The sequence below is a fragment of the Corvus hawaiiensis genome, chromosome 1 (genome assembly GCF_020740725.1).
Source record: "Corvus hawaiiensis isolate bCorHaw1 chromosome 1, bCorHaw1.pri.cur, whole genome shotgun sequence".
NCBI lineage: Eukaryota > Metazoa > Chordata > Aves > Passeriformes > Corvidae > Corvus > Corvus hawaiiensis.
In genome coordinates this window covers 2,490,419-2,516,421 of record NC_063213.1, presented here as the reverse complement: position 1 = coordinate 2,516,421, position 26,003 = coordinate 2,490,419, and the positions used below count along the sequence as shown (strand labels likewise).

General features: G+C 42.8%; 1 protein-coding gene across 3 annotated transcripts in view; it reads right to left on the bottom strand.

The window, feature by feature from the left end:
• OBSCN (obscurin, cytoskeletal calmodulin and titin-interacting RhoGEF) overlaps positions 1-26,003 on the bottom strand; it is a 171,279-nt gene that overhangs the window by 45,045 nt on the left and 100,231 nt on the right. For all 3 annotated transcript variants that reach the window (XM_048309941.1, XM_048310008.1, XM_048310079.1), the window contains 26 exons: positions 23,867-24,139; positions 22,410-22,682; positions 19,958-20,245; positions 18,211-18,483; positions 15,819-17,174; positions 14,953-15,231; positions 14,509-14,587; positions 14,025-14,143; positions 12,898-13,095; positions 12,441-12,473; positions 12,254-12,352; positions 11,569-11,787; positions 10,748-10,814; positions 10,624-10,643; positions 10,193-10,321; positions 9,320-9,459; positions 8,732-8,932; positions 8,312-8,394; positions 7,767-7,940; positions 6,807-6,966; positions 6,262-6,378; positions 4,883-5,047; positions 3,641-3,799; positions 2,394-2,571; positions 967-1,080; positions 377-544 (listed from right to left, as the gene is read on the bottom strand). In XM_048309941.1, coding sequence (XP_048165898.1) covers positions 377-544; positions 967-1,080; positions 2,394-2,571; positions 3,641-3,799; positions 4,883-5,047; positions 6,262-6,378; positions 6,807-6,966; positions 7,767-7,940; positions 8,312-8,394; positions 8,732-8,932; positions 9,320-9,459; positions 10,193-10,321; positions 10,624-10,643; positions 10,748-10,814; positions 11,569-11,787; positions 12,254-12,352; positions 12,441-12,473; positions 12,898-13,095; positions 14,025-14,143; positions 14,509-14,587; positions 14,953-15,231; positions 15,819-17,174; positions 18,211-18,483; positions 19,958-20,245; positions 22,410-22,682; positions 23,867-24,139 — 5,364 coding nt within the window. The remainder of the gene's footprint in view (positions 1-376; positions 545-966; positions 1,081-2,393; positions 2,572-3,640; positions 3,800-4,882; positions 5,048-6,261; positions 6,379-6,806; positions 6,967-7,766; positions 7,941-8,311; positions 8,395-8,731; positions 8,933-9,319; positions 9,460-10,192; positions 10,322-10,623; positions 10,644-10,747; positions 10,815-11,568; positions 11,788-12,253; positions 12,353-12,440; positions 12,474-12,897; positions 13,096-14,024; positions 14,144-14,508; positions 14,588-14,952; positions 15,232-15,818; positions 17,175-18,210; positions 18,484-19,957; positions 20,246-22,409; positions 22,683-23,866; positions 24,140-26,003) is intronic.

Sequence of the window (26,003 nt, the reverse complement as noted above, 5' to 3'; positions counted from 1 at the left end):
TCTCCTCCTGTCCCTGTTCCCTGGGAGCAGAGCCCGACCCCCCCGGCTGCCCCCTCCTGTCAGGGAGTTGTGCAGAGCCACAAGGTCCCCCCTGAGCCTCCTTTGCTCCAGGCTGAGCCCCTTTCCCAGCTCCCTCAGCTGCTCCTGGTGCTCCAGACCCATCCCCAGCTCCGTTCCCTTCCCTGGACACGCTCCAGCCCCTCAGTGTTTGTCTTGTGGTAGTCTCAAAACTGACCCCAAGACTGAAGGTGCCTCGGCAGTGCCAGCACAGGGGATGGGCACTGCCCTGGTCCTGCTGGTCACTCTCTGGCCAGTTCAAGTTTAAGGTATTTCATAGCAGACCCCTTTAAAATACTGCATCTCTGCAGGACTTTACCTTGAACAAGGATCTTTCCCAAGGTGCTGGCATTCCCAGCAGGACTGGAAGCAAAGCACATGTACTGTCCTGTGTCAACCCCTGTCAGGTTGTCCAAGATCAATGTGCAGGAACCATCAGGATCTTCTATTATAATGTGATGGGGATCCACCTCCACGGGCTTTCCATCTGAAAGAGAAATTATTTATTTTTAAATAGTTTACCAAGAGTTTCCCCCTTAGGAATTTCACCCAGCTTTTTGTCTTGAGAGGGCTGAGAGCTGTATTATTGCAGCTGATGTTGGTAGTTGAGGAATCAGCTCTTCATCTTCATCCAGCTCTCTAGAAAACATCATGCAGGGCAAAGTACTGTTGAAGGACCTTGCACATCACCAATCCTCATTTAAAAGTGAAATTACCCCAGAGTACATTCTGTGCAGTCATAATTCTGCTTTTCCTGCCAAAGGAGCTCATCCAAAGTGCCCAAAAACACGGTCTCTAGACTTGCATAGCTCTAGGGGATCATCTCTTGGATTATCCCGTGACCAGTTATCACAGCAATATGGGCAAGGGACAAATTTGGAAGGTGCATTTCATGCCTGCTGCTCATACCTTTGTACCAGCTGATGGATGGCTTGGGAGCTCCTGTCACCTTGCAGGCCAGCTTGACCGTCTCTCCCAGCTCAGCTGTGCAGTCTGCCAGTTCTTCCTCAAAGTCTGGAGGGACTGAAACATCAGAGGAAGTGTGTTAGGCTGGAGGAGGGGGCTCTGTCCATGGGATGCTAAGTGAGATAAGAATAACTTTTGCAAATCTGTGAGGTTCAGAATGGAAAACTGAACAGGAATTTTTAGCAGCTCAGGACAGGTGACAGGCTGTCCTTGCTTGCCTGAGACTAAATTCAGTCTGTCATATGTCTGTTGTTGGCTGTAAGGTTAGACCACATGAAAAAAAGGAATTTGTTGCTGATCTGGAATTATTTTAGACCATGATTTTAATAAGCACATCCATTATTCAGACACCACACATCTGTCACCGTTAAGATAATTCCTCAAATAAAATGCAGCCTGGATATCCAAACCAGCAATCTGCTGGTGTCCTTACAATGAAATCTATGCTTTCATTGAATCACAGAATCCTACTGTGGTTTGTGTTGGAAGGGACCTCAAAGATCATCTTGTTCCGCCCCCTCCCATGGGCAGGGACACCTTCCATTATCCCAGGTTACTTCAAGCCCCATCCAACCTGGCCTTGGACACTTCCAGGGATGGGGCAGCCACAGCTTTGGGCAACCTATTCCTTTGTTAAGGGACTTCTATTTTAACTCATTGCTACTATATGAAACCATGCAAAATTATTCTGATAGTCTTCCTCATTAAAACACCTCACTAAAGGCACAAAAATGGAATACCCAGACTTGTTTTCAGTGTATATGGACTAAATCCAATCCTGTTTGGACCTTTTAAGACACCAAATACATTTACTCTGTAACGGGCACCATTTGTAATTTGGAAAATAAAGATTTAATATCCCTGCTGATAGATTTTGTGGATTGAAAATTGGTAGAATCTCAAATGACACTGAGGATGATGAAGCCTGAATAACCAGAAAAAATTCCAAAGCAAACCCAGGGGCAAAGATAGAGCAATGTAAGCCAGGAGTCAAGTAAAGGGTCTGGAACCCAACAAAATCACAGGGGGATTTATACTGGGGTGTGTAGGACTCTGGATCAGGGTACAACCCCAACTCTCCCTGCCTTTCCTCCAGGAGAGGTGTTTCAACTCTCAGATCATCTTTGTGGCCTCTTCTGGACTCACTGCAGCAGCTCCATGTCCATTTTATACTGGAGACCCCACAGCTGGACAGGGCACTGCAGGTGGGATCCCACAGGAACAGAGCAGAGGGACAACATCCCCTCCCTGGACCTGCTCCCCCATTTAATGACCATAAACAGTATCTCTCCCTCTTTTCTGATTTCCTGAATCAAGGAGACCATCCAGGAACAAACCAGGAGGTTTGGGCTGTCTTGTGCCACACTTACTCCAGATGGGCTCGCTGATCCGCTGCTGGATGCCCAGGATCTCCTTCACCCAGGAGTTCTTGATGTTCACGGTTCGCGCCTGCAGGAGGTACTTGCGCACCAGGTCCTCCCGCTCGTGCCAGATCTCAAAGGCCCGGTCATCCCCTTCCACCAGGTCGTTCACGTCTATGTTGTTCAGCTGAGTGACAGAAAGGCAAGAAAGTCACCACAAATCCTGTGTTCTTAGGAATTCCCAACAGTAAAAAGGGGTAATGTGCACTTCCTTCAAAGATTTTTCAGATTGCATGAGCAGCACAACACGGCTTTGGCTGAAGAGCAATCAGAGCTACTTTGAGAATTATTTTCCCTGCTATATTTGACTTTCTGGTTACCAAACTGACATTTTCCTGCAATAAATTTTTCCGGAAAATAATGGCCAGCATTAAAAGTTACCCCAAGGGTGGAACATACTGCCCCTATAGCATTGGGTCCAGGAACAGCACAATTAGGGACAACATCGAAAAAAATAGAGAACAGGCACTCTCTGGACAAAGCATAGAAATGTTTCCATTTTATTTTTCTTGGCAAATAAAATCTGCCAATGAATATGAATAAAGACAGAGGTAAGGACTTTCAGAAGGTCCTGGCTGGACTTGGTCAAGAACTCCATGGGTTTTTTGGTTGGTTGGCTGGTTTTTATTGGAGTTGAATGTCTTCTGCCTTATGAGAACTCTTTTCTCAGTTTCTGGCAGTTTTAACCTTGAATGTCTGAAGATGAGTTAGTCAAATCCTCTAAATTTTTCCATTTCAAAACAGGAATTGGTATCTGGAAAGGACATAACCAGTGGAGAGAACCCGGTGGAATTTAGCAAATAAGAGTCTTTTTAATTTACTCCTGATATTACTGACTGCCAAAACCAGAGATTTACAAATGCAAGAAAATATTTTAGCCAGCAAAATCCACATAAATATAATATGTTTATGCTATAAGTTTATATATGTTTATAATACGTTAATTAAATGAGGTAACAGAGATAAGTAAATTCTTGTACTTGCAATCTCCTTGCTGCATGGTAAAAGTCCACCTTGATGGTTTCTGACATGTTTAACAAAGATATTTTGGGATAAATGTAGATTCTGCTTGTGCTTCAAAGACTTTTTGAAGCAAAGGAGTAGCTCAGAAGGATTAGAGGAATGTCCAAGCTGGATATAAAAGTGAAGTTCTAATTGACAGAGAAATGCTTTATGCGAGGAGAAAGTGATCAGACCTTCATGATGTTCTTGAAGATGTAGCTGTAGGTGTCTGTCTTTGTGTCTCGCTTTGGTTTGCAGATCACAATATAATTTTTGAAGAGGAAAACGTGTCTTTTGTGTCCTTTCCATGCCATTCGAGCTCCTGGAGCTCCTTCCCACACAATGAAGTGGCCCTGATAGGAAGAAGAAGGAAAAGCATGTAGTGATACATCTGGAATAATTACCACAGTTATGTCTCACCACCATTTTTCAGTGCCCAGATAAGAAATGTTTCCTGTTGCATCGTCCTCTGCTGTGTCTCTGGTTTATTAAAGCACAGCAGATGGTTTCTAATGCTAAAGGTGACTCCTCAGACACAGGCACAGCCAGTGGTTGTCATTACATTGTCATTTAAGTGGTATTATTTTATGCCAGAAAAATAGAGAGCCCTTGTCAGGTGGAAATGGTCTTGGAAACACTAAAGGAAAATTGTGTGTGTTATACAGACACTTTATATGATGATTTGGTCACCTTCACCGGAGCAGGACATTCGTGTCAGGTAGCTTCAGACACAGACAGCTCAATTAGTGACATGGGTTTCCCCTGGCATCTCTAGGGAGAAGTAGACACTTGAGGGGTGTAATTGGACACTTTTTGATGCCTAAATGTGGAGAGATGAATGCCCACCACAGTGTCACTGTAATTTAGCCTTACAACTCCACTGAGCAATACACTGTGATTCCCATGGAAAACACTGCGTACAAACAGGCACAATTAATGACTTGCCTGGTATGACACAGTAAATCTACAAAGAAACAGGAATCGGAGTGAGGGTGTTGGAAGCCCTAGACTAAAGTGTCCTAATAGCTGGGTCATCTAAAAAAACCACACGCCTGGCTCATGGGATAAAGCTGGGGAAGGACATGTGTCTGTTGATGCCAGTAATTTCAGGAGCTGCCCCGTGTTGCTGCCCAATAATGAGAGAGGAGGAGTTAACACGGTTTTAAATCATGTGGGGGCCCAGAACAATTTATTCCTGTGTGATGAGCAGGTCACAAAGGCAAATAACTGCATTATGTGTGAATTACTCCAGAAGCATCCATGCTCTTGTGTTTCAAACCTTAGTGGAGCCAGACCACCCAATTCTGGACAGCAGTAAGTGAAATTAGCAAATCATTTCTTTCAGACATAATTTCTAAAGGATTTTCTTCTAGGAATTAAGTCTCCTTAGAAACCAATGAAGGCACATCTGGCACTGACTGGGACATTCCAGTTACCTGCCGGATGGGTTCCCCAAGGCTTTCCAAGGTCCCTGGATAATTCTCAATGAGTGAGACGTGGAGGTTGTTCTCTGCTCTTCGGGTGAGGGCAGACACAATGGCATAGGCCTGCTCCAGCAAAGTGCAGTTTTGGCTGTTTCTGGCTTTGTTTCGGATTAATTCCTATAGATGAATGAAGAAAATATTAGTGGTCAATCAGGGAGAAAAAAAGCAGTTCCTTCAGTGCCAAGGAGTTCCTCAATATCTGCTCCGGCTCTTTCATCTGAGCAACTTGTATCCCATTTTTTCACCACAAACTGCTTAGATAACAAAGTCTTTTCTTTGTTACCTATTCTGCAGTCTTAAAGACTGACCAGTCTGGCTTTTCCTTACATAAGTTGATATTAAAAAAAGATAAAGTTGAAACAAACACCAGATATGCTTTGGTGGTTGAAAACCAAAAAATTCCAAAGTGATCCTAAATTTATTCATTGCATTTCTCTTCTGCTTACCCTCACACCACCAGAGGACAAGGAATTCAATGTGGCCATGCTGAACTGGGTTGATATTAGATCAATAAAAAGAGGGACTGGAAAAAATGTTAAATGGCATTTTCCCTGTTTTTCTCACATTTGTTCCTGTTCCTCTCTTTCAGCAATGAGGGTGTGGAAAATGCCTTTGCTCTTCCAAGAGACCCTTAAAAATGTTGGTGTTTGTGTGCAAGATTGTGTTCAAAAGTAGAGAGTTCTGCAGATTATTCAAACTGCTCATTTATACAACACTAGAGTACATAAATATTTTGCCATGATTGTTTTTTTCCTGGATATCCCAGTGCTACTTCCCATGAAAATACTGTTTAAAATGCTGCTCATAAATTTTGCTAGTGGTCTAAGACAGTAGGACAGATGAAAAAAGCCTGAGAGATGAAAGATTTCAGGTTGGTAGAATGGGGCAAAGCTTTTCAGTAAACAAGAATTTCATCTTACTGTAATGTCAGCATAAAACACAAGGAAAAAAGTGCTAAGTCAATATCTTAGACATTGGAAACTGCTTATTTTTATAACAAATATTGCTGAGTTTGAAGCAAATTCATACCTGTCATCCTATAATATTCATATATTATATTATACATACAATATATTTTTAACATATATTTTTATACATATATTTAAAGATAAAGCTCACTAAACTTTATGGGTTTGGAGCTGAGGAAATTCTACCTGGATTTACATTTACAAAACTATTTATCAAACACTTCCACTGGTGATGATCAGTTTCTTATTTACTCAAGCAGCTTTCAACTGTAGTTGCATCAGGAGGAAGCCAATAGGAAATAAAATCTTTTTCTGTACAAGCTGCACAGAGCAGAACATAAACCTGCAACAACATCTCTTTACCTTGATTATTGTCTGGTACTGCTGGATCCTGTTTATGGGTTTTTCCAGGTAGTGCTGCAGCGGTGGGATAAGTGGCTGCGAGGGATCTTCATTAGTTACAAATTCGTCTGTGTATCTCTGAAAAAATACATGGGATAATGAGGAAAGGCTGTTATAAAGAGCAATAGAAAAAATCCTGAGCACCTGGAGCAGAGAAACAAGATTTGCTTCTCTATATTTATGATTTATGTGAGTTCCCTTGGTCTTATAATGTGGTTACCCCTAAAATATCCCTTAATTACAATTATATAAGCACAGCCACATTCATATCTGTATAATCTTTATACTGTTAATAAATGCATAAGCATATGTAAATATATTCCCATTATGGTTGTATCTACCAGGAAAATCTGGACAATGAACAAAAAATTATTACAGTTAGCAAAGATTTCCTAAAAGAGTATTAATAATCCTTTTCAGGATCTCATTTGAGATTAATAACTACATCTCTTGATGCGGTGGGTTACAGGATAAATTTTCCATGGGTGCTTTGGCTCCTGCCTTACCTTGTAGAAATCCTGGACAGCTTTGCTGACCACAATCGACTCAGCCTGGACCCTTCCCACCAGGTACTGGATGTACTTGTTAAACTCTGCTTCGTGCTTGATGAAGCACATGGCCACGTCATCATCAGTGTCACAGCTCTGCAAGCTCCGGAGGAAGACACTGTGGGGACAGGAGAAAAGGACATCTGAGGAGAAGGTGCTGGAATGAGGCTAAAACACAGCCCAGGCAGACAGACTTTGAATCAGGAGATGTCAGGCTAGCACAGGCTAAGGGAAATGATGGGGGCAAAAATGAGGGATGCTGCTGCATTAGCATTAAACTTCTCAGTGCCTCTTCACCCAGCACAATGCCATCCCTCTTAGCTGGGATGTGTGTGTAGGGACTTTGGACAAGGGCCTGGAGGACAGGACACAGGGAATGGCTTTCAGCTTACAGAGGGCAGGGTTAGATGGGATACGAGGAAGGCACTCTTCCCTGGGAGGGTGGTAAGGCCCCGGCACAGATTTCCCAGAGAAGCTGTGGTTGCCCCATCCCTGGAAGCATCCAAGGCCACCTTGGATAGAAATTCCTGGATGCTGACATCAGTTTTATCTGAATGAATGTCTCTATGAAGACACCACTGAAGTGCCTGTAAGACCTTGCTGCCTTTTTAACATAATTCACTGTTTCTCAGTTAAACTCACTTAAAAGAGTAAGAAATAAACTGGACACAGGAAGCCTTGAAGCTCTGAAGGGGCTTACGGAAGTCCCAACCCTGTGCTGTGATTTAAGCCATGCCATCATTTATCCTCCTGAAAGCAGCATCAGTTCTCTTACACCTCAGCACTGCCATTGCTTTCCATCAATAATAATAATAATAACAGTAGTAAAAGTAGTAATAATAATAATAATAATAATAATGTGGCTCTTGTATGTGAGTCACTCTTTGGCCTCCAGTGACTGCACTTGGGAATGCCCACCTGGAATGGAAGCGACCAATGTCATCAATATTCCTGAAAATGGTGGATTTCTGACTGGCAACAGCTCCTGGGACACTGGGACAGGTCTCAGTGTACCTAAGGTGATGAGTCTGGAGGAACTGTAAATCCTGAATGTAATCCTCCTCTGAGATCAACAGCTCCTGAATGAGGACACTGAAGGGGAGACAGAGAGGCAGAAAGAAATCACAGAAAAATCATCACCATTGTCCTTGAGAGGCTTTTAGGCTATAAACTAGAGATATATGCTCAGACTCCTGGGATGTATTGAAAGATCCCCTCTGGGGAGGGGTGGATGGATGGATGGATGGATGGATGGAGCACAGAAGTGTCCAGTGGAAGGTGTCCCTGCCCATGGGACTCATTGACACCAGATGGTATTTCAGGTCCCTTCCAACCCAAACCATTTTAGGATTCTATGATCTCAATTGCCTGGAATTGTCCTAGGCTGAAATCAATCACAAAATACAAGTGGTTCAAAAGGCAGGAAAACTCAAAGGTGCAGACACCAAATGACACAAGCTCACCTTAGCTTCCTCTTGTATTCATCTTCAGAAACAAACTCTCCAGGAAACTCTGGAATTTCTGTTGTTCCCCACTCTGGTGACAACTACAATATCAGGAAAAAAATTAAAATTATTCTTGGTAGTGGACAGTGCTTTTATCTATACATACTGAGGAATATCCCTCATGTGCTCACAGTCCTGTTCCACAATTCCTAAACCAGTGTGAAATTTCTCTTGTGCTGGGGAGTTTTTAGGTCTTTCCAACCCAGAAACCCCTGCACAGACCTGAAATATTGTCTAATCAGAACATGAAAAATTCTGACCTTGTGACAGGCCTCTTAAACAACCTCCTCATCCATCACGCCTTGCAAAAGTGATGCCTCTAAACTGCAACAGGAGCAAGTAATTTTAAACGAGAAATAAGCAAACATGATCAGTCACCTTTAATTTCTTGTCCAGATAAGCTGGAGACACCCAACCCTGTCGAGAGGGACTCGATTTCGTGGGTTTAGTCCTGACCAGCCATTTCAGAGGATGAGCTGAATCCAGGACTTCCACATATTGTCCTTCCTTCAGGGTGATGGTCTCCCTGTCCGGTGCCGCAGGCACGTAGTCAGCAGTGACCATGTAGACATCAAAGATCTGCAGGCACAAAACCACAGTCACTTTGTGCTCTTCATTTCCCTTGTGAAGAACAAGATTCCTAATGAGATTCCTCCAGCCAACTCTATCCAAGGCCACAGAAAATCAAGTTCTGAGTTTCTGAAGCTCAGCCATGAAAGCAAGAGGTGCCAAGTCATGGGTATATTTTGGCCATGTTGACTTGAATGACTTGTTCAGGATCACAGGGTGAGCATCAGAACTTGATCCTCTGTGCTCTCTATCACAGACACAAAATTTAACTACTAAATACACCAACAAAATTGAATTACATCCCGAAAGGGGATGGAGATCTCTCAGCCACAGCAGATTGGTCATTCTAAGTTTAGTTTTCTCCTTGTGTCCAACTTGTCCGTAAAGACATCGTACCTCCCCTCTGGAATCCCCATCTTCAGATTCAGAGGAGGATTCCTGAGCAATGGATGAAGGTCTGGATCGTCCGTGGCGAGGAGAGGCAGAGGGAGTTCTTGACTCATCATCACTTTCTGCACCTGGTACTCGAAGTTTAGCTGAAAAGCAAAGCAACAGCAAAGTGGGAAATGAGGATCTCCAGTTTAAACATGGACCAAATCTATAATAATTTATTTTCCTCCTAGGAAGAGCATCCACAGTAATATTTAGTGTGATTTCCTATTGAAATTTAGGATTAAGCAATAATTTGGATGTTTTAATACATGATGTTGCCTGCCTGCTGCACGTATGGCCTCTATACTGCATGAATATTTGTTGGAGAGATAATGCCTCTATTTTTGCTTCAAGTCAAAACTTTTCTACAAGATAATCAGAGTAGACACAAACCAGGATTTTTCATTTAATTCAACAAATCACTGGATTACTGCACAGCTCTGCACAGAGTTTTCAGCCTTAATTTAACTTTAAAATTCTGCTGTGAGCTAAAACTCAAAGATGTGGGAAGTACAGAAAACAGGATTGCTTTCTGATTTAGGAGTGATGAATACCTGAGGAATCAAAATACCTAAGAAATGCAAAATACGCTTATATTCTTACGATTTATTGTAATAACTTCTTTTTTAGTTCAAAACTCTAGACTGAGGTGTGCAGTTTGGATGGACTCTAACTAAAATTTCTTACCCCCAAGCATTGACAAATGTTCATTTGCTTATATAGAATTACTGTCTCAAAATCTGCTGCATAAATCTCACTTCTAATTAAATAACACCTAAGGAAAGAGATTGGGGTTTTTTTGTACACTATTTAAACTGTGCTTTCCAGGTTCCTTACCCTGTGTTATTTTTGCAGATACCATTTCTGAGATACGTGAGGTGAGTTTCTGGAAGAACTCTTCTGAGCCAACATCAGATAAAGAAATAGGGCTTTTGGGCACACCTTCTCGGCCAGCTTCAAGGTCTCCTGGAAAAGAGAGAATTTGTCATTAAGCTGGCAATGTCATTGGAAATTCATCTCTTTTTGAGTAATAAAAGCTTCTGTGGAAGGAAGGTTTAATTTTCTTCCCTTCTCCATTTTTAAAACTGTGCTTGCTCTCAGTTCATCCAAATAATTCACTCTTGAACAGAGAGCAGTCCTGAAAAGTTGCAACATTCCAGACAATTTAAAAAAACTGGACAAAAATAAGTGGATACATGAAATACATGGACAATCTCAGCTGTAGATATGAAGGACAGGAAGAAGAGAAAGAAAACAGCTTCTCTTACCTTCAGAGGACTGAATAGTTCTGAAAAAGAAAATAAAGTGGAGTTAAAAGTCACAATAAAATGGATGTAAGGAGAGCTAAATGAGGAACACGTCCCCCCTTCTCCCACACATCCAATCACTTACCCCAGTGTGGTCATGATGGCTTCTGACACCATCACACGCTCCTGGGTCAGGACTTCAGCCTCTTTCACTGCAAGAGTGGGGTTTATCATTAGAGGACAGAAGGCACAGAATATCCTTTTTTAGGTATTTAATGCAGGTACATTTTCTAGATGTGGATCACTGGGAGCACTTCTGCAGCTCCTGACCTGGGATATATATTCCCAATCCTATGATATATTCCCAATCCTCGCCCTGCTCATGGAAATGTATAATTGCCCCATTTCTCCACACTGCTCAAGTTATGCTCCTGCAGCTCTTGGTACAGTAAAAATGTGGGATGCAAGGAAGGAAAACAGAACACTGGAATCCCTCAGAACTCTGCCCCTCCTCCCAGTATATATTTGTTTTTCCCCCTTCTTATTGTGCCAAAGAGGCCCTGGAAAGCGCTACAAAAATCAAATTACTCTAATACAATCCAAAATATCTCAGCAGAGTGAAGCACTCAAAATCATTTTTCAAAAGGTGACTTCTCAAAGTTACTTTCATTGTCTTTCTTTCATTTTTAAGATTTTGTGCCTAATTTGGTTGTTCCTTAGATTTATCTTCTGTTTATACAAAAAAGATGCTGCTGTTAATACAAGACAGAGTCAGAAATCTAAAATATTACAGAAGCAAAGAGTTTAACCATTTGCAAGACAACAAAATCAAGGCTACTCTTGAGAAAGTGCTTTTTTTTTGGTGTGACTGCCTAATTTCCTTACCAGTCACACTTGGTTTTTTCCCTTAGGCACTGAATAAAAGGAAAATATAGAGAAAGTGTTTGTGTTGTAGCAAAGATTTACCATCAGCCACTTCCAGGTTGGCGGTGCAGATGGACTGGCCGGCCTTGTTGGTGGCGATGCACGTGTAAGCTCCACTGTACTTCTTCTTGACATCCAACAGGATCAGGCTGTGGTGCATGTTGGAACTGGCAAGTTTATACCCAGGAGTGTCTGGTTTGATCCATAGGATGTCTTCCCGAGACTCTTCTTTCATCCAAGTGATCGTTGGCGACGGATGTCCTAAAGGAAAACCGATGCAATGAAGTTTAATCTTCTTGTTTGTGTTCCTTCCTTAAAAATATGAGTCTTGCTGTGAATAAAGGCTGTTTTGATCCAATTTTTGATACTTTCCCAATAATAACAAGCATAATATGCGATAAAGATGCCTAAAACATTTTACAGCACTCTTACAAGAACATTAAATCTTCTTGTAAAACCAAAATTGTCAATCATCATACAACTAATGGCCAACATGCATCACACAACAGTCATTATCCCCATTTTTACATACAGAAAAATGGAGGTGAAGTTGAATAAGATGCTTTACTGTCAAGTGTCTTTGTAAGAAATGTAAATTGGGAGTAGAACCGCAGACTTCAAATACAGGAAATCAGGTTACAATGACTTGGGGCAGAGAGAGAAGAATGTGTTGTGAAGTTACACACTTCAAGTGTTATTCAGAGAGATGATGTATCTGCTCACTTACCTTCAACTTTCACAGATAATGTGATGCTTGCACCCTTTTTCACCTTTTTATTTGTAAATCTTTCAAGGAATCTTGGTGGTATCAGCTGCTCATGGGAATCTGGAAATAATATTATTGATGAAGCACAGTGAGTTTGGACTGAAAAATTCCTGGGGGTTCTGTTCTCACCTGCTGTGGCTTCTCTCACCTGTTTTGGATAGTTCTTCTTTCTCATAAGGATCTGGAACACAAGGAGAAAAAACAACATGACAAATACAAATAACCTCCAGTCCATGAGTTGCAGAAAAAAAGCTCCTGATGTGACTCCAGTGGAGATATTACATAGAAATATTGGTGTGATTTATAAGAGTCCCTAAGTTTTAATAAAATTAACTTTTAAGGTTAATAAGGATGGGTAGGAATAAAACGCACATTTATGAGACAACAGTCAGACCACAGAAAAGTGACAACATCATCTTCTTAAACATTTATATACCTATATAATCCTATACAAGTTTATAGGTGAACCAAGAGTAAAGCACACCATCTTTTACCTACAGACTTCCCCACCTCGCTTGAGTTACCTTGGGAGGTTTCCTCAGTAAAAAATAACTATACAAAATGGTAAGAGCCACTGGAATAGCCCAAAATAGAGCAATACCCACCTTTGACTACCAGCCTGGCTGAGGAATACGCAGAACCAGCAGAGTTGATGACAAATATCAGGTACTGGCCAGCGTCTGCTTTGGTGACGTCGCGGATTTCCAGGGAGTGGAATTCCTGCCTGTCAGTTTTCAGGATACGATCCGAGGCCTTTAGGGGCTGCCCATTTTTGAACCAATAGAGACGAGGCTGAGGGTACCCTGCAAGGACCAGTTACAGACACAGAGAACAAAATTCATTGGCAACACTGATTTGGGGGCATCTCCAAACTGCCAGATCCTCCAGAACCAGAGAGAAGGAATCTCCAGCTCTGCCCAGGGCTGCTGTTTCAAGGGTTTTACCAATTGGGAATGCCTAAAAATGCATTAAATTCAGTTTATCTGTTAAAATTCTTTCCTGTCTCCTCAGTTTCTGGCACTCCCCATATTGTCTGCATGTGCAAACACCTTGGAGGTTGAAAAATCAACACTTAGGTGTGATTTGAAAGGTTCACAAGGAGAAAAGTTGAAGGCAAATCAATTCTCATAACTTTTATAGACAGCAACAGGAGAAAACAGGAAAATCCCTACCTCTCCCTACCAGAGTGAACACCAGAGGGATGTTTTTGCAGTTTTTAGGTTGTAGGAGCCACTCCCTAATGGAAGAAGGCAAGTCCACGACTGTTTCATTTATTGAAGAGAATGAAGGAGCCTCTCACTTTATTTTTATTAAGAATATTATGATTGTTATTAATATATTATACTAGATATAATTCTTTATGTTATATAAATATATGTAATATGTAATGATAGTTATTAGTAGCGATAATGATAATAATGATGTCAATATTAAGATTGTTTTTCCTTATTGCTCCTGTGCTCAGAGAAGTTCATAACTGAGTTTTCAAAAGCATATGCCTGTCATTGTGCCTGGATATATGGACATAAAATGAGGCAATTAATCTGCCTGAGTCTGCTCCAAAAGTCCCTGTTCAGCACCACAAACACATTCCCCAGCTGGTTTGTGCAAATGTGGTGCAAGGTGCTCAGACTGGGGCCACAGCAGAAAAAGAGCACCTTGGAAAACCCTGTCCAGCACTTCAACCTGATATCAGAACTGGAAAATTGGCAATATCGTGGGATCCACTCACCTTTCACCTTCAAGTGAAATTTAGCCAGTGATGCTCCAGGTGCCACATGAATATCATGAAGCTCATCAAAGATTTGGGGCAACTGCTCCTCCTCGGTGGTGGATTCCTCCTGTTCTCGGCTAAGCAGCAATTAGAATTAGAAAGAAGAAAATCAGGATGCCAGTTAAGAGTTAGGAATCAGAATGACCTATTTTAGGTTACTTCAGTCTGTGGGTTTTGTCACCCTGAGAGCAGATTCAGCACCATCTGACATTAAAAGTAACAGAGTGATTCCATGAGGAAATATCCAGGCTTGCCTGAAGGCTCCAGAGCAAGGCTGCCCATGACAAATGTGCAGCTGTTGCATTTATTGCATCTCAGCTGGGCTGGATGCTCCTTTAGGGCATTTACCTGGCTCTGCTTGACACAGCAAACCCAGGCCTGACATAAATACACAGACTGATCTCACCAAGCCAGAGGTTAGAGCCAGAGTTCCATATTTTACCTTGAAATATATTCCTTGGCACTGTAGTAAGATGATGTCTCTGTTGCATCTGCTGCTGTCTCGTAGTCTGTGCTGGTCACTGTTAAATAGAAAAAGACATGTTTTGAATAATCTGAGCTTTGAAACTATTTTTCTTGCTTAAATACTTCTTACTGATTATAGTTTGAGTGACTGGCAGGTGGATTTTATATTGTACTGCAGCAGGATCCCACACGTCCTCGGATTAGGGAAAACACCTCTGTTCACCCAAAAAGCTTTGCTCTGAACTTCGCCTTGGAGTTGGCAAAACCCAGCTGAACCCAAGAGATTTGCAAGCGAAAATTCTGTGGCCAACACATTTTTGTTTAAACTGTAGATGGTTCTTTCCTTGGGGAAAAAAAAAAATTAACCAGGTCTCAGCAGAACTCCTTTCCTTGGTTTTTGTACAGTGATTTTGAGACTTACAGTCCACGCGAAGCTCAGCCTTGGTTGAAGCCACCCCCATGTTGTTCTCAGCGAGGCACCGGTAGACGCCCATGTCCGTAGGGACCACGGCGGTGATGATCAGCTGGTGACAGCCTTCCTGGTCCTCATTGATCATGTAGTGGTCATTTTCTTCAATAGCTTTGCCGTCCTTGAACCAGCGCACCGTGGGCAGGGGTTTGCCAATGACGATGCAGTCAAAGCTCACGGGGTACCCATCCTGGACCTCTTGGTTTTGGAGCTCGGTCATGAACATGGGGGCTAAAGTTGGGGTGGTTGGAGAGAAGAAAGAAAAATTTGGTTTTACTAAAAGATGTATTTTTGGCCCCTGCTGCCCAGACTTCTGGTTTCTGTTTTTTTTAATTGCAGACTGGTATCATTTCCCTGTGAAAACAGTCAAGAAACCCCCTGATGAAGACTATTAAGATATTACATCAGCACAGCAGTACCACAGCTGCCAATTATACATTGTCCCTGCTCCTCTCCTTGCCAAAATGTCTTGTCTCCCTCTGAACCATTCTAAACCCTACATAATTCATTTAAGTATAATAATCATAGTATTTATGGTCACGTTGTAGTAGGTGACATTTCTAGCATGAAAAGGGGCTTCATAGATAAGTCAATACATTGCAACCCCCTCCTTCAGCACCAAAATCCCTCCTCTCCCTCAAAATGCAAAAGAATAAAAAAATGGTTCGCTTTTCCAAAAATGCAAAGTTCTCAGAAAAGTATCTCCACCAAATGAAAAAAAAACAAAAATATTTTAAGTTACTTGAGAGTGAAAAAATGATATCCTGACCTGTTCCCGCTGTCTTTTCCAAGGAATAAACAAGATTTGCTTTCCCTACCTGTATCAGAAGTCAGCAAAGGGGGTGGAGGCCTCGCTACTGGAGGTGCAAACTTCCCAAGGGTGGGAGGTGACGCCTTCCCAATCCGCAATTCAATTTTTTTCAGGCCTTGTTCCAAGATGTCGATCTCCACAGGAATTCCCAGAGCACCAAACATCTCTCTGAACCGTGTGGCAGCTGCTTTGGCCTCAGACATGATTTCAAACTTAATGTAGATGTACTGATCATCTTCACGGTAGGTCTGGTGGTCAACCACATCTATGTCCCCTTCATCTGCACTGACAAAGAGCTCTTCCTCCACATCAGAGATCTCCGTGGAGATCTTGGCCCTGAAGAGTCTGTGGAGTCTCCTTCCTGCTTTTCGGAAAGCATCATCCAGCTCGCTGCCAGACGAGCTCTCTGTCTCACTGTCAGTGCTCTGCTTACTCTGCTTCTCCTTAGGAAGAACCTGAGCTTCCTGAGTGCCAACCACCACCTTAGCACTGTGTGAGACCTTGCCAAACTTATTGGATGCCTCACAGGTGTATTTACCGGCATCCTTCCTGTCCAGGCCAGCGATAATCAAGGAGCAGGTGCCGTCACTGTAGTTGTCTATGTGGTAGTAACGACCATCCGAGAGCTCCTTCCCATCTTTCAGCCACCGGATGTTCATGTCGGTTTTGCTGTGGGCCACACACTCCAGGTGCAGGGTGCTCCCAGGCTCTCCAGAGAAGTCTTTGAAGGTCTCGGTAAACACTGGACTCTCTTGTTGCTTGATCTCTTTCCTGACTTTGTAGCCTTTGAAAGCAGCTTGGATCTTCACAGCCGCCTTGTTCATGGAGGGATCATTTAAATCTGGCAGCTCTGGTTCAGCTGGCTGATCAGCTGTGGTGGCCACAGTGGTCTCCACAGTGGATGTCTCCCACTGTTTCCATAATTTTCCTGTGGAGGTGGACTGAACCTTGCTGGTAACACTGATGCTCTTCTTCTCAGCTTTCTTGAGGTAGTTTACCAGGGATGGAGTCCCAGCTCTAGACTCATCATCGGAGCTTGTGAAAGAGAGGTCTGCCTCTCCTGTCCTGGCCAGCTCATCACACGTGGAGTACTCCTCCGAGTAGTAGTGAGACATCTCTGCTTCCTCCTTCCTCAGCTTCTGAAGCTTCTCATCTTCCTCAGGGACCTCGCTGATGGAATCCAAGGTGGGCTCCCGGCTCATCCGGCGTTTCTTGGCAAGGGCTTCCCACAGGAGGTGAAGATCTCCCTCCTGAGCAGCCTCAGGGGGTAGGCTGGGCTGGACGTGCCCGTCCACCAGTTCTTCAGGCTGGCTGGCAGGGGGAACTTCCCTGGCAATCTCCTTCAGCATCGACACTGTAGGAACTGCACGGAATTAAATGGATGAGGAGTTAAATGTCTTTGAGTGAGCTCTGAGAAAGCACATGGAAATATTGTACAGGAGAACATCTTGCTTAATGCTTAACTAAGCATTGTATTGAGAACAAAATGGGAATTTGGAGAATCACCCAGAATGGGGAAGGTCGCAAGGGAGCGCTGGAGGTGTCTAGTCCAACCTCCCCGCTCACGCACAGTCCCCTGGATCACATTATTCAGTGTCCAGATGGATTTTGAATATCTCCAGAGAGGGAGACTTCACACCCTCTCTGGTGGGTGGGTATAATTGAATCCGGTCCTGGGGAGCTTATCCTAGCTGACCATGCTTTGAGGAGGAGGATGGACCACACCATCTTCAGAAGGTCTGTCCAACCTCAGCAATCCTGTGATTCTATGCATGCACTTAAAACATAATCAAACAACATTCTTTTGTTTAATTCCTTGCACATTTGAACCCAATAAACAGATTTCTGCCCTTTTTAATGTTGCAGTTGATGAACTGCTTGTTAAGACTGCCAGGGGAGCCTGGAAAGCTATCCAGGCTCATCCTATCTCCCAGACAGACAGAGCTTCCCTGTCTGTCATGAATAGATCTCCAGTGGCTGTGCTGGGAGCTGAAACTCCCATCTCACATGGACATAACTGCCTGGCTGGATGTGTCTAAGTCTGAAGGTGTCTGGGACACATCCAGTGCCTCTACATGGTGCCCAGTCCCCTTTGAGATGCTCCAGGTCAGGTGGGACATCCAAAGAATACCCTAAAGCATCTCAAAAGGTACCAAAAGCTCATGTAGAGACCGTAATGTCACACCTTAAATTTCACCTCCAGAAACTCTTATCTGAGCAACTCAAAACTATTCAGGATGCAGAAATTTACTGGGCAATACCAAACAGGAAAATAACAATTCCTTGTGGATTGTTATCATGGCTTGTAAAAGAAAATGAATTCCAGTCCAAGCTGTGGAGATCCCCCTGGATGTCCATATTGGACCTGACTTAACATCCCAGCAAAGCACACTCTGTACCTTCAAGACACAGGCTGGCAACAGATTTGACTTCTGGAGAAGCCATGCAGGTGTAGCTGTCCTGATCCTCAGGTTTGAATCCATGGATGATGAGTATCTGCTTCGTTCCATCAGAGCGGATCTCATATCTCCCTCCAGCTTTTATTTGTTCTTTTCCCTTAAACCAAGTCACTTTGTCCTTGGTTTCACTTGATAAGGTGCACTCCAGGCGAGCCGTTCCTCCTTCTGAGACTGATCCTCCCACCAAAGGTTGGGTGACTGTAACTGGAGGCTCTGCAGTTACAAAAATAAAGTGAATTAACACAAAGAACAAACCATCATCTGGCTTTAAGGCACTCCAGATCACTCTATAAAATACCCAACCAACCCATCCATCATTTACAGATTTTTCAGCTGTTGCGAACAACCAAAGGAAAAAAAATGAAAAGACTGGCAGCATCCAAACTGTGCACTTCCAAAGATAATATCAAAACAACTTTCCAAACACTCCCAGCGCTTAAACCAGCTCCATCTAAACATATACATGCAGAAGTGGTTGCATTTTTCACATTCCTGTGTTGTTTGCTGGTCTTCATTTACCCATCACCAGAATTAAAGAAGTTCTACAGATTTCTAGATCTTAAATGTTTCCAAGTGAAGGAGTTGTGGTGTGAGACAAAAAAGAAACAGTAAATACAATGAAAAGAGGAGATTATTCAAAGCAGCATTCATTTCCATCTTGAAATCTAAAAAGTATCTATAAATATAGAGAGAGAGGTTTATGCTATCTTAGAGTAAAAAATTATCAAAACACATAAATAATTTAAAAATAAAAATTCTCTGCATCTTCTTTACTTTGGAAAGAGGCCTGCCAATGGAATGCTGTTTCTACAACCATGATACTCAAAGAAAAACAGATTGGATGCAAAGGACAGTGCTGAATTCCCAAAAGCAGCACATCCCTCAGGGTGATCTTCCCCTCTGCACATTTCACCATGGTGAGGGGATTGGTGCCCAAAATGCCTTGGGTTTGTTGTGGACAAAGTCAGTGTGTGCAGAGTCATCAGGGTCCAGCACTGGCAGCAGTTATTGTTGCAAAAAAAAGGCATTGTGTGCCTGAACCTTAAGCAAAAGAGGATTTTTTTATTATTATTCTCATTTTGAGGAATTTAGATGAGTGACACCACAGAAAGAGTTGCAAGAAAAGAAAGATTGAGGGAGCGACTCCCCATCCCACTGTAGCTTCCAAAATTTCACCATCAGACAGCGAAGGAACTGTGTCCTCCAGCATTTCTTTGTGGGGATTATTGAAAAAGACACATTAAAAAAAACATAAAAAAAGAGAAAGATGGGTGAAGAAGACAACACTGCCCACCAACAGTCATGGTCTTGGTTACCCCAAACACATTCCAACATGCCCCTTTTGACTCATTCTGGCCTAACTCCACCAGAAAAGACACTCATGGTGACCGGCCAACACATGGATACAAGGCAAGAAACCCATGGTGACGGGCCAGCACATGGATGATGCAGTGCAGGCTGCAAGACAGCTGGATGCAGTTTGGAGGAAATCAGTGCTGAGTGCTAAAAATGCAGCAGGTTTTGTTCATAGCAGCCCAGAACGACTTTTATTCCAAGCTCTTCCTCCTCTATCGTGTTGGCAGGCAAGCGCTGAAAGATGTCTGGAATGGGTGAAGCAGGTGTGCCATGCAAAACTTAGGGTCTGCAGGAGCTTGCAGTCCTTGCTGGGGCCTGTGTCCATCCTCACCTAACTGCACCATCTGGGGGAAGTGCACCGCCTCGCTGGCCCCAGCTTTATTTATGGCCGAGACTCGGAATCTGTAGGGTTCCTCTGGGGCCAGGCCGTCCACCGTGAACTCCGTGTTTTGGATAAGGCCCTCGCTGCAGGACTGCCAGCCAACGCCCGGGATTTTCCTCTCCACGTTGTAGCCTAGGATGTCCTGGCCACCGTCGCCCAGCGGCTTGTGCCAAGACAGAGTGACAGAGTGGCTGCTCTGACTTAGAACTTCTGGTTCTTCAGGCGGCTCAGGGAGGGCTGGGGGCACAACAGAGGTCCCGTGATGAGCAGTAACATGAGCATCCTAAAACACCCAAGAGCCTTCTACAAGCCGTGAGGAAGGAGTGCAACGACCTGAGTATTTTTCTGGTTGTAAAGTCGAGTGTAAAGTCATCGTAAATTCGTTGTAAAGTCATGACCACGAGTACCTGTGCACCACTGAGTGATCCTTGTCTGCCCTGATCTACACTGCTAATGAGAAACATTCATTTTCCAACTTTCACATAATTGACGTCATGCATTGCTTTTGTCCCATAAATAAAAATAACCCTACACTGGTATTATCAATGAATTTAGCTGAAAATTTCAAGCACATTTGAGCCTTGATTAGGTTTATTTTAGGTTTGGCCTCAATGGAAATATAATTATTGTTGGACTAAAGAGTAACTCTGATATTTTAATAGAAAGTCACTCAATTTCTGTGTAATTGCAGTATATGTCACAGCATCAGGCAATAACAAATAATTATGTGATGGGAATGATCTGGTGTCCTAATGTCCATGATCACGGAATGGTTTGGGTTGGGACTTTGAAGATCATCTAATTCCAACCCCTACACTCAGTACTTTGGAAAATGTTCCTTGCTTACATTACGCTTTGGCCTTAAAGACAGAAATAATTATTTCAGTCTTGAGTTCAAGACATTTACCATATAAATGACCTGCCATGATGTACCAATCCAATGAGTTAAAGGCAAATATGGTCAACAGCCAGTTCTTTAATTCTGGACACCATAAAAATAACATAAAGGCTTATTTTCTCTATTGTCAGCCAAATTTCATACAGAAAAGTCTGTCAACGGGAGGAGTATTACATTTTTTTTTTAAGTTCCTTGAATATAAATGTCCCAAATTAGAAAAAAACTGATTTAAATCCATCAAACATTTTTTTTTCAATTGTGGCGGAAATGACTGGGACATGTAACAGAGATCTCTTAAGCCTCAGAAATCATTAGACAGAGACTGCCAATAATCATTTAAAGAACAGATGGTCCATCAGTGACTCTTGAACATCTCAGCTACAGCTAAAACAAATTCAACTATCTCGTAATCATCACTGGGATAGTGCTGGAGTGACCATTGCTGGGTGACTCACTTGTCCCACTGCAGGAAGGAGCCAGACCCTGGGTGCTGAAATGGACACTGACATGTCATTATCCAACCTGCTCCATGAGGGAATTATCATCTTCCCTACTTAACTATTAACTCCCGTGTCTCTGAAGCAGGAGCTGTGTGTTCCCCACTTGAAGATTTTAATATGCTACGCATTAATCTGGGAAACTGGTTGCCCTGCACCTGAGTTGATTAGCAGATTTCAAAAATTCCTCTGCTTTCCTGGATAATTTTTCCATGTGGACTCTAGCTCAGCTCCCTCCCATGTCCACGTTTGCCGAGGGTGAAGTTGAACTCTGAGAAAATTATTAGAGTTTATGTTACATTTTACAAGAGACTGTGATGTCTTAGATCTTGACCTTTGTGTTTTTCAAATCCTGTACTGCTTAGAGTGTAACTCTGAAGTTTCTTGTGGCCTGTTGGTTTCTGCTCTCTCAGGCTGGGTGGACATAACAAAAGCCCGTCCGGGCCTGCGCTCCAAGGTCACCCAGACTGTCCTAGGCCCAAAAAGTATAAACCAAAGAGCCTCTGAAAGAGGGGCAAGCTGAGGGGAATTATATCATTAACTGAAGCTTTAATTGGAGAATTAACCCTGATATGCAAATGAACCAAACCTATAAAAGTGTGAAGAACTCGTGCCCTACCGTCCATCTTGGGGTCCATCTTGGGGTCCATCTTGGCAAAAGCCTCTGGCTGCCCAGGGGTACCTTTGAAGGCCTTTCAAATAAATACCTATTTTATTCTTTTACTCCTGTCCAGTCTCTGTGTCTAGGAGGCCTCTTAAGGCATCACTGCAGCTAAAGAAACTTGGGGAGCATCTCTACCATCACTAGCCTGATTCATTTTTCTTTTGATGAGGTGGATTACCTCTGGTCAAAGAACAAGTTGCCAGTAGTATCTTCTCAGACTATTTTGGGATATGTGAGGCAAAGAGAAAAGAATCAGCACAAAGATTGGGAAATTCAGTGTTGTAGCTCGATACAAAAGTTCCAGATTTAGAGTGCCTCTAGGCTGGAGCAACACACACTTACCTATCACAGAAAGCTTGGCTGATGAAATGGCTTCCCTGGAAGCAAAGGTCACATCTCCAGAATGATGCAGTTGGGCTTTTTTCAGAATAAGTTTGTATTTGTTTCCATCTGCTTGTACCTCCCAGTCCTCACCCGACTGGATCTCTATGTCATTACTGTACCAGGCCACTTCATTAATTGGCACAGCTTCACTCAGGACACAGCTAAATGTTGCTTTTTCCCCCAGAGACACTTCTACATCCGTGAGGGGCTGCAAGAACTGCAGGCGCCACCCTGTAGATTAAAATCAGGGATCGAGCCCTCAGTTACAGAAGCAATCAAGAGATTTTGTGAATATTTGTGCAGAAGATCTGAACAGCCAGGCCTTGGAGGCTAAGGAGATTATTAAAAGATCCATGTACATTGCCAGAATAGAAGCTTTAGAATCACAGAACGTTTTGTTTGGGAGGGACTTTAAAGCCCATCTCATTCCAACCCCTGCCTTGGGCTGGGACACCTTCCACTGGACCAGGTTGCTCCAAGCCCCATCTAATCCATAACTGGGCACTGATCTCTGCTCTTGTACTCTTTTACTTTATTGTACAGAAAGGGCTTCTGGTCCCCACAGGGGTCTCCAGTAACAGCATAAAGTAGAAGGATACAGAGATAATATTTTTGCTGATAAAACCCTCCTTTCTGAAGTACCTGAAGTACCTATAAACACAACCAAACACATCAGAATCATGACAACTTTGGGACAGTCATTTGCTGCTAACTCAATGGCAACTGGTGCTGCTTGTAAACCATGTCACATCCTACAGAACAAGAAAATAAGGAAATTGTAAAGCATCATCCATTTGGGGATGAGAGACTTGGATTTGTTCAGCCCAGAAAACAGAAGGCTTTGGTATGACCTAATTTGCACCTTCCAGTATGGGAAAGGAGCCTACAAGAAGGATGGAGAGGGACTTTTTACAAGAGCATGGAGTGGCAGGACAAGGGGAAATGGGTTCAGATGGACAGAGAGTAGGTTTAGATGAGATGTTAGGAAAAAATTCTTCCCTGTGAGTGTGGTGAGCCCTGGCACAGGGTGCCCAGAGAAGCTGTGGCTGCCCCTGCGTCCCTGAAGGTGTCCAAGGCCAGGTTGGACGGGGCTTGGAGCAGCCTGGGATAGTGGGATGTGTCCCTGCCCATGGCAGGGGGTGGCACTGGATGGGCTTTAAGGTCCCCTCCAACCCAGTCCATTCTGTGATTCTGTGGGTTAGTGGTGGGCTCGGCAGAGTTGAGTTAAAGGCTGGACTCGATGGTCTCAGAGATCCTTTCCAGCTGAATGATTCTATGATTTACTGTGTGGGAAGAACATTTACGTAAGAGACCAACAACAAATGCAACTTGCTCCTACTCATCATATTTTCCTGGTTTCTGTCCCCTTTCCAATCAGAAATTGAAGACTTCCCCTGCCCAAGCACTTGAGTTACCTTTCACTGTGAGGAAGGCTGAGGTCACTGCATCGCTGCACATGAAAGTCACCCTGCAGCTGTCCTGGGGAGTTAAATTCTTCAGCAGCAGGATATGCCTGAGTCCATTTTCAAAGTAAACCATCTCAGTGTTTTCTGTAGTTTTGGCAGGCTCATCATCAATCAGCCAGTTGTAATTATAGGTCTCAGGCTTGGAGAGATAACACTCGAACAGGGCTTCCCCTCCTTCCACAGCCTCCACGTTCTCCAAGCCCTGGACAATGCTGTTCTTGGCTAGAAAAGAAGGACAACGAACATTACTAATTATCTGACCATATATCTCTGAATATTAGCAAGGCTCAGAGCACTGGAGGATTCCCACTGCTGCAAAGCTGCTGGAAAAATGTGGATGTGATAAACTGTGCTTGTAAGTTTAATTGCTGGTTTCAGCCACACTCTAACACAATATTATAATTTAAAAGATTAAAAGACAGTTTAAAAATAATGATAAACCTCTAGAACCTCCAGCATTTCATCTAGAACCTCTAGCATCTCACCCAGATTTCCTCCAAAAACCTGACTGTTTTTTATAAATAAAGAAAAAAATGGTCATATTTGTATGAATCTGGCCAATAGGAAGGCATACTCGGGAAGATAAAGTGTAATGAAATTCCTTTGGTCCTATGACAGGAATCATTTCCCAAAGATCTCCCTGACAGCACAATTATCATCATGACTGGGGAGATGTGAATCCACTGTCAGTTCATGATAACATCTTATCACCTTTCTTACAAAGCAAATATAAGAGAATATTAGGGCTGGCAAAGCTATAGTGATGATTATCTGAGATAATTCTGCCTCTAGGAAGCACACAGAAAGTCAAAATCTGTATCAAGATTACTTTGAATGGTAAATTTCTGAATTATTACAAAAGCTCTGTGACAGGTTTATTTTCCCATGCTGTGTGATGAGCTGTGGGGTCAGAAACGTGCACAGATCTCCACGCTCCAGAGTCATGCATCAGTTGGCACCTGCACAGAAACAATCAGCCTGATGCCAAATTAAGTATGGGCTGGTGCATGTGGATATAATTCATGTTGCTACAGGGATACATGACATGCACAAGGGTGGGGACACATGGTTCAGTAAATACAGTTTACACAAATGCCATAAAGCGGTCAGCATGCTTTGTGTTATAAACCCAGACCCCGGGACATCCCTGTTTAGATCTCTACAGATCATCTGGAACTGTGCTCAGCAAAAAAAAGAAAAAAAATAGTAAAAATAAATAAAATTTAAAAAAAACCTCCAAACTGAGCAATTTATTTAATGGCAAAAACACACAAACAAACATACCCAAAAAGCACAAGTTACAAGCTATTTATTAACTTATTACTAATTATGAGGTGCCCAGAGATGACGTGTGTGAACTCTCCATCCTTGGAAGTGTCCAAGACCAGGCTGGATAGGGCTTGAAGCAGCCAGGGATAGTGGAAGGCATCCCTGCCCGTGGCAAGGGGTTGGAACTACATGACCTTTAAGGTCTTTTCCAACCCAAACTATTCTGGGTTTCTATGATACTAAAAAAATCTGAATTTTGTAAGATTCATAGTTATGGAGAACAATGAGGGTTTGAAGACCCTTCTCGGAGAATGTATAATTTTTGCTAGAACAACCCAAGTTGTTTATCTGTGTACTTTTGAAGTGCTGTTTTTCCTAATTATGGAAAGCAGCCAGTTGCTAACTCTACATCCTCTGAGATGCTTTTAGGTAATTTTAGTTCATTAAAATCTTTTTAAATCCTGAAAATGGAAAGTGCTTCTCAGTGTAGAAAATATTATAATAAATAACACCCTGTTCTTCTGCACTAACAAGTCCACTTAAGCAGGAAGGCAAAATAGCCACAAATATTCAGAAATCAGAACCTGCTCTTGCTGATCATATTAATTCACTTGGTAACCAAAACCAGGAATTCCATAAGCAGCAGAAAAAAAAAATAAGGAAATCCATGTAAAGTCTTAAATTTTGTTAATTTTTTTCTTTTTGCTGATCCTCAGGGCCTTCAGAAATGCTGATGCCAAGTGAGGAGGTAAATTCTGAGGGACCACTACTTGAAATATGTAAATAACCAAGCTGCCTTAACTGAAAATCAAATGGA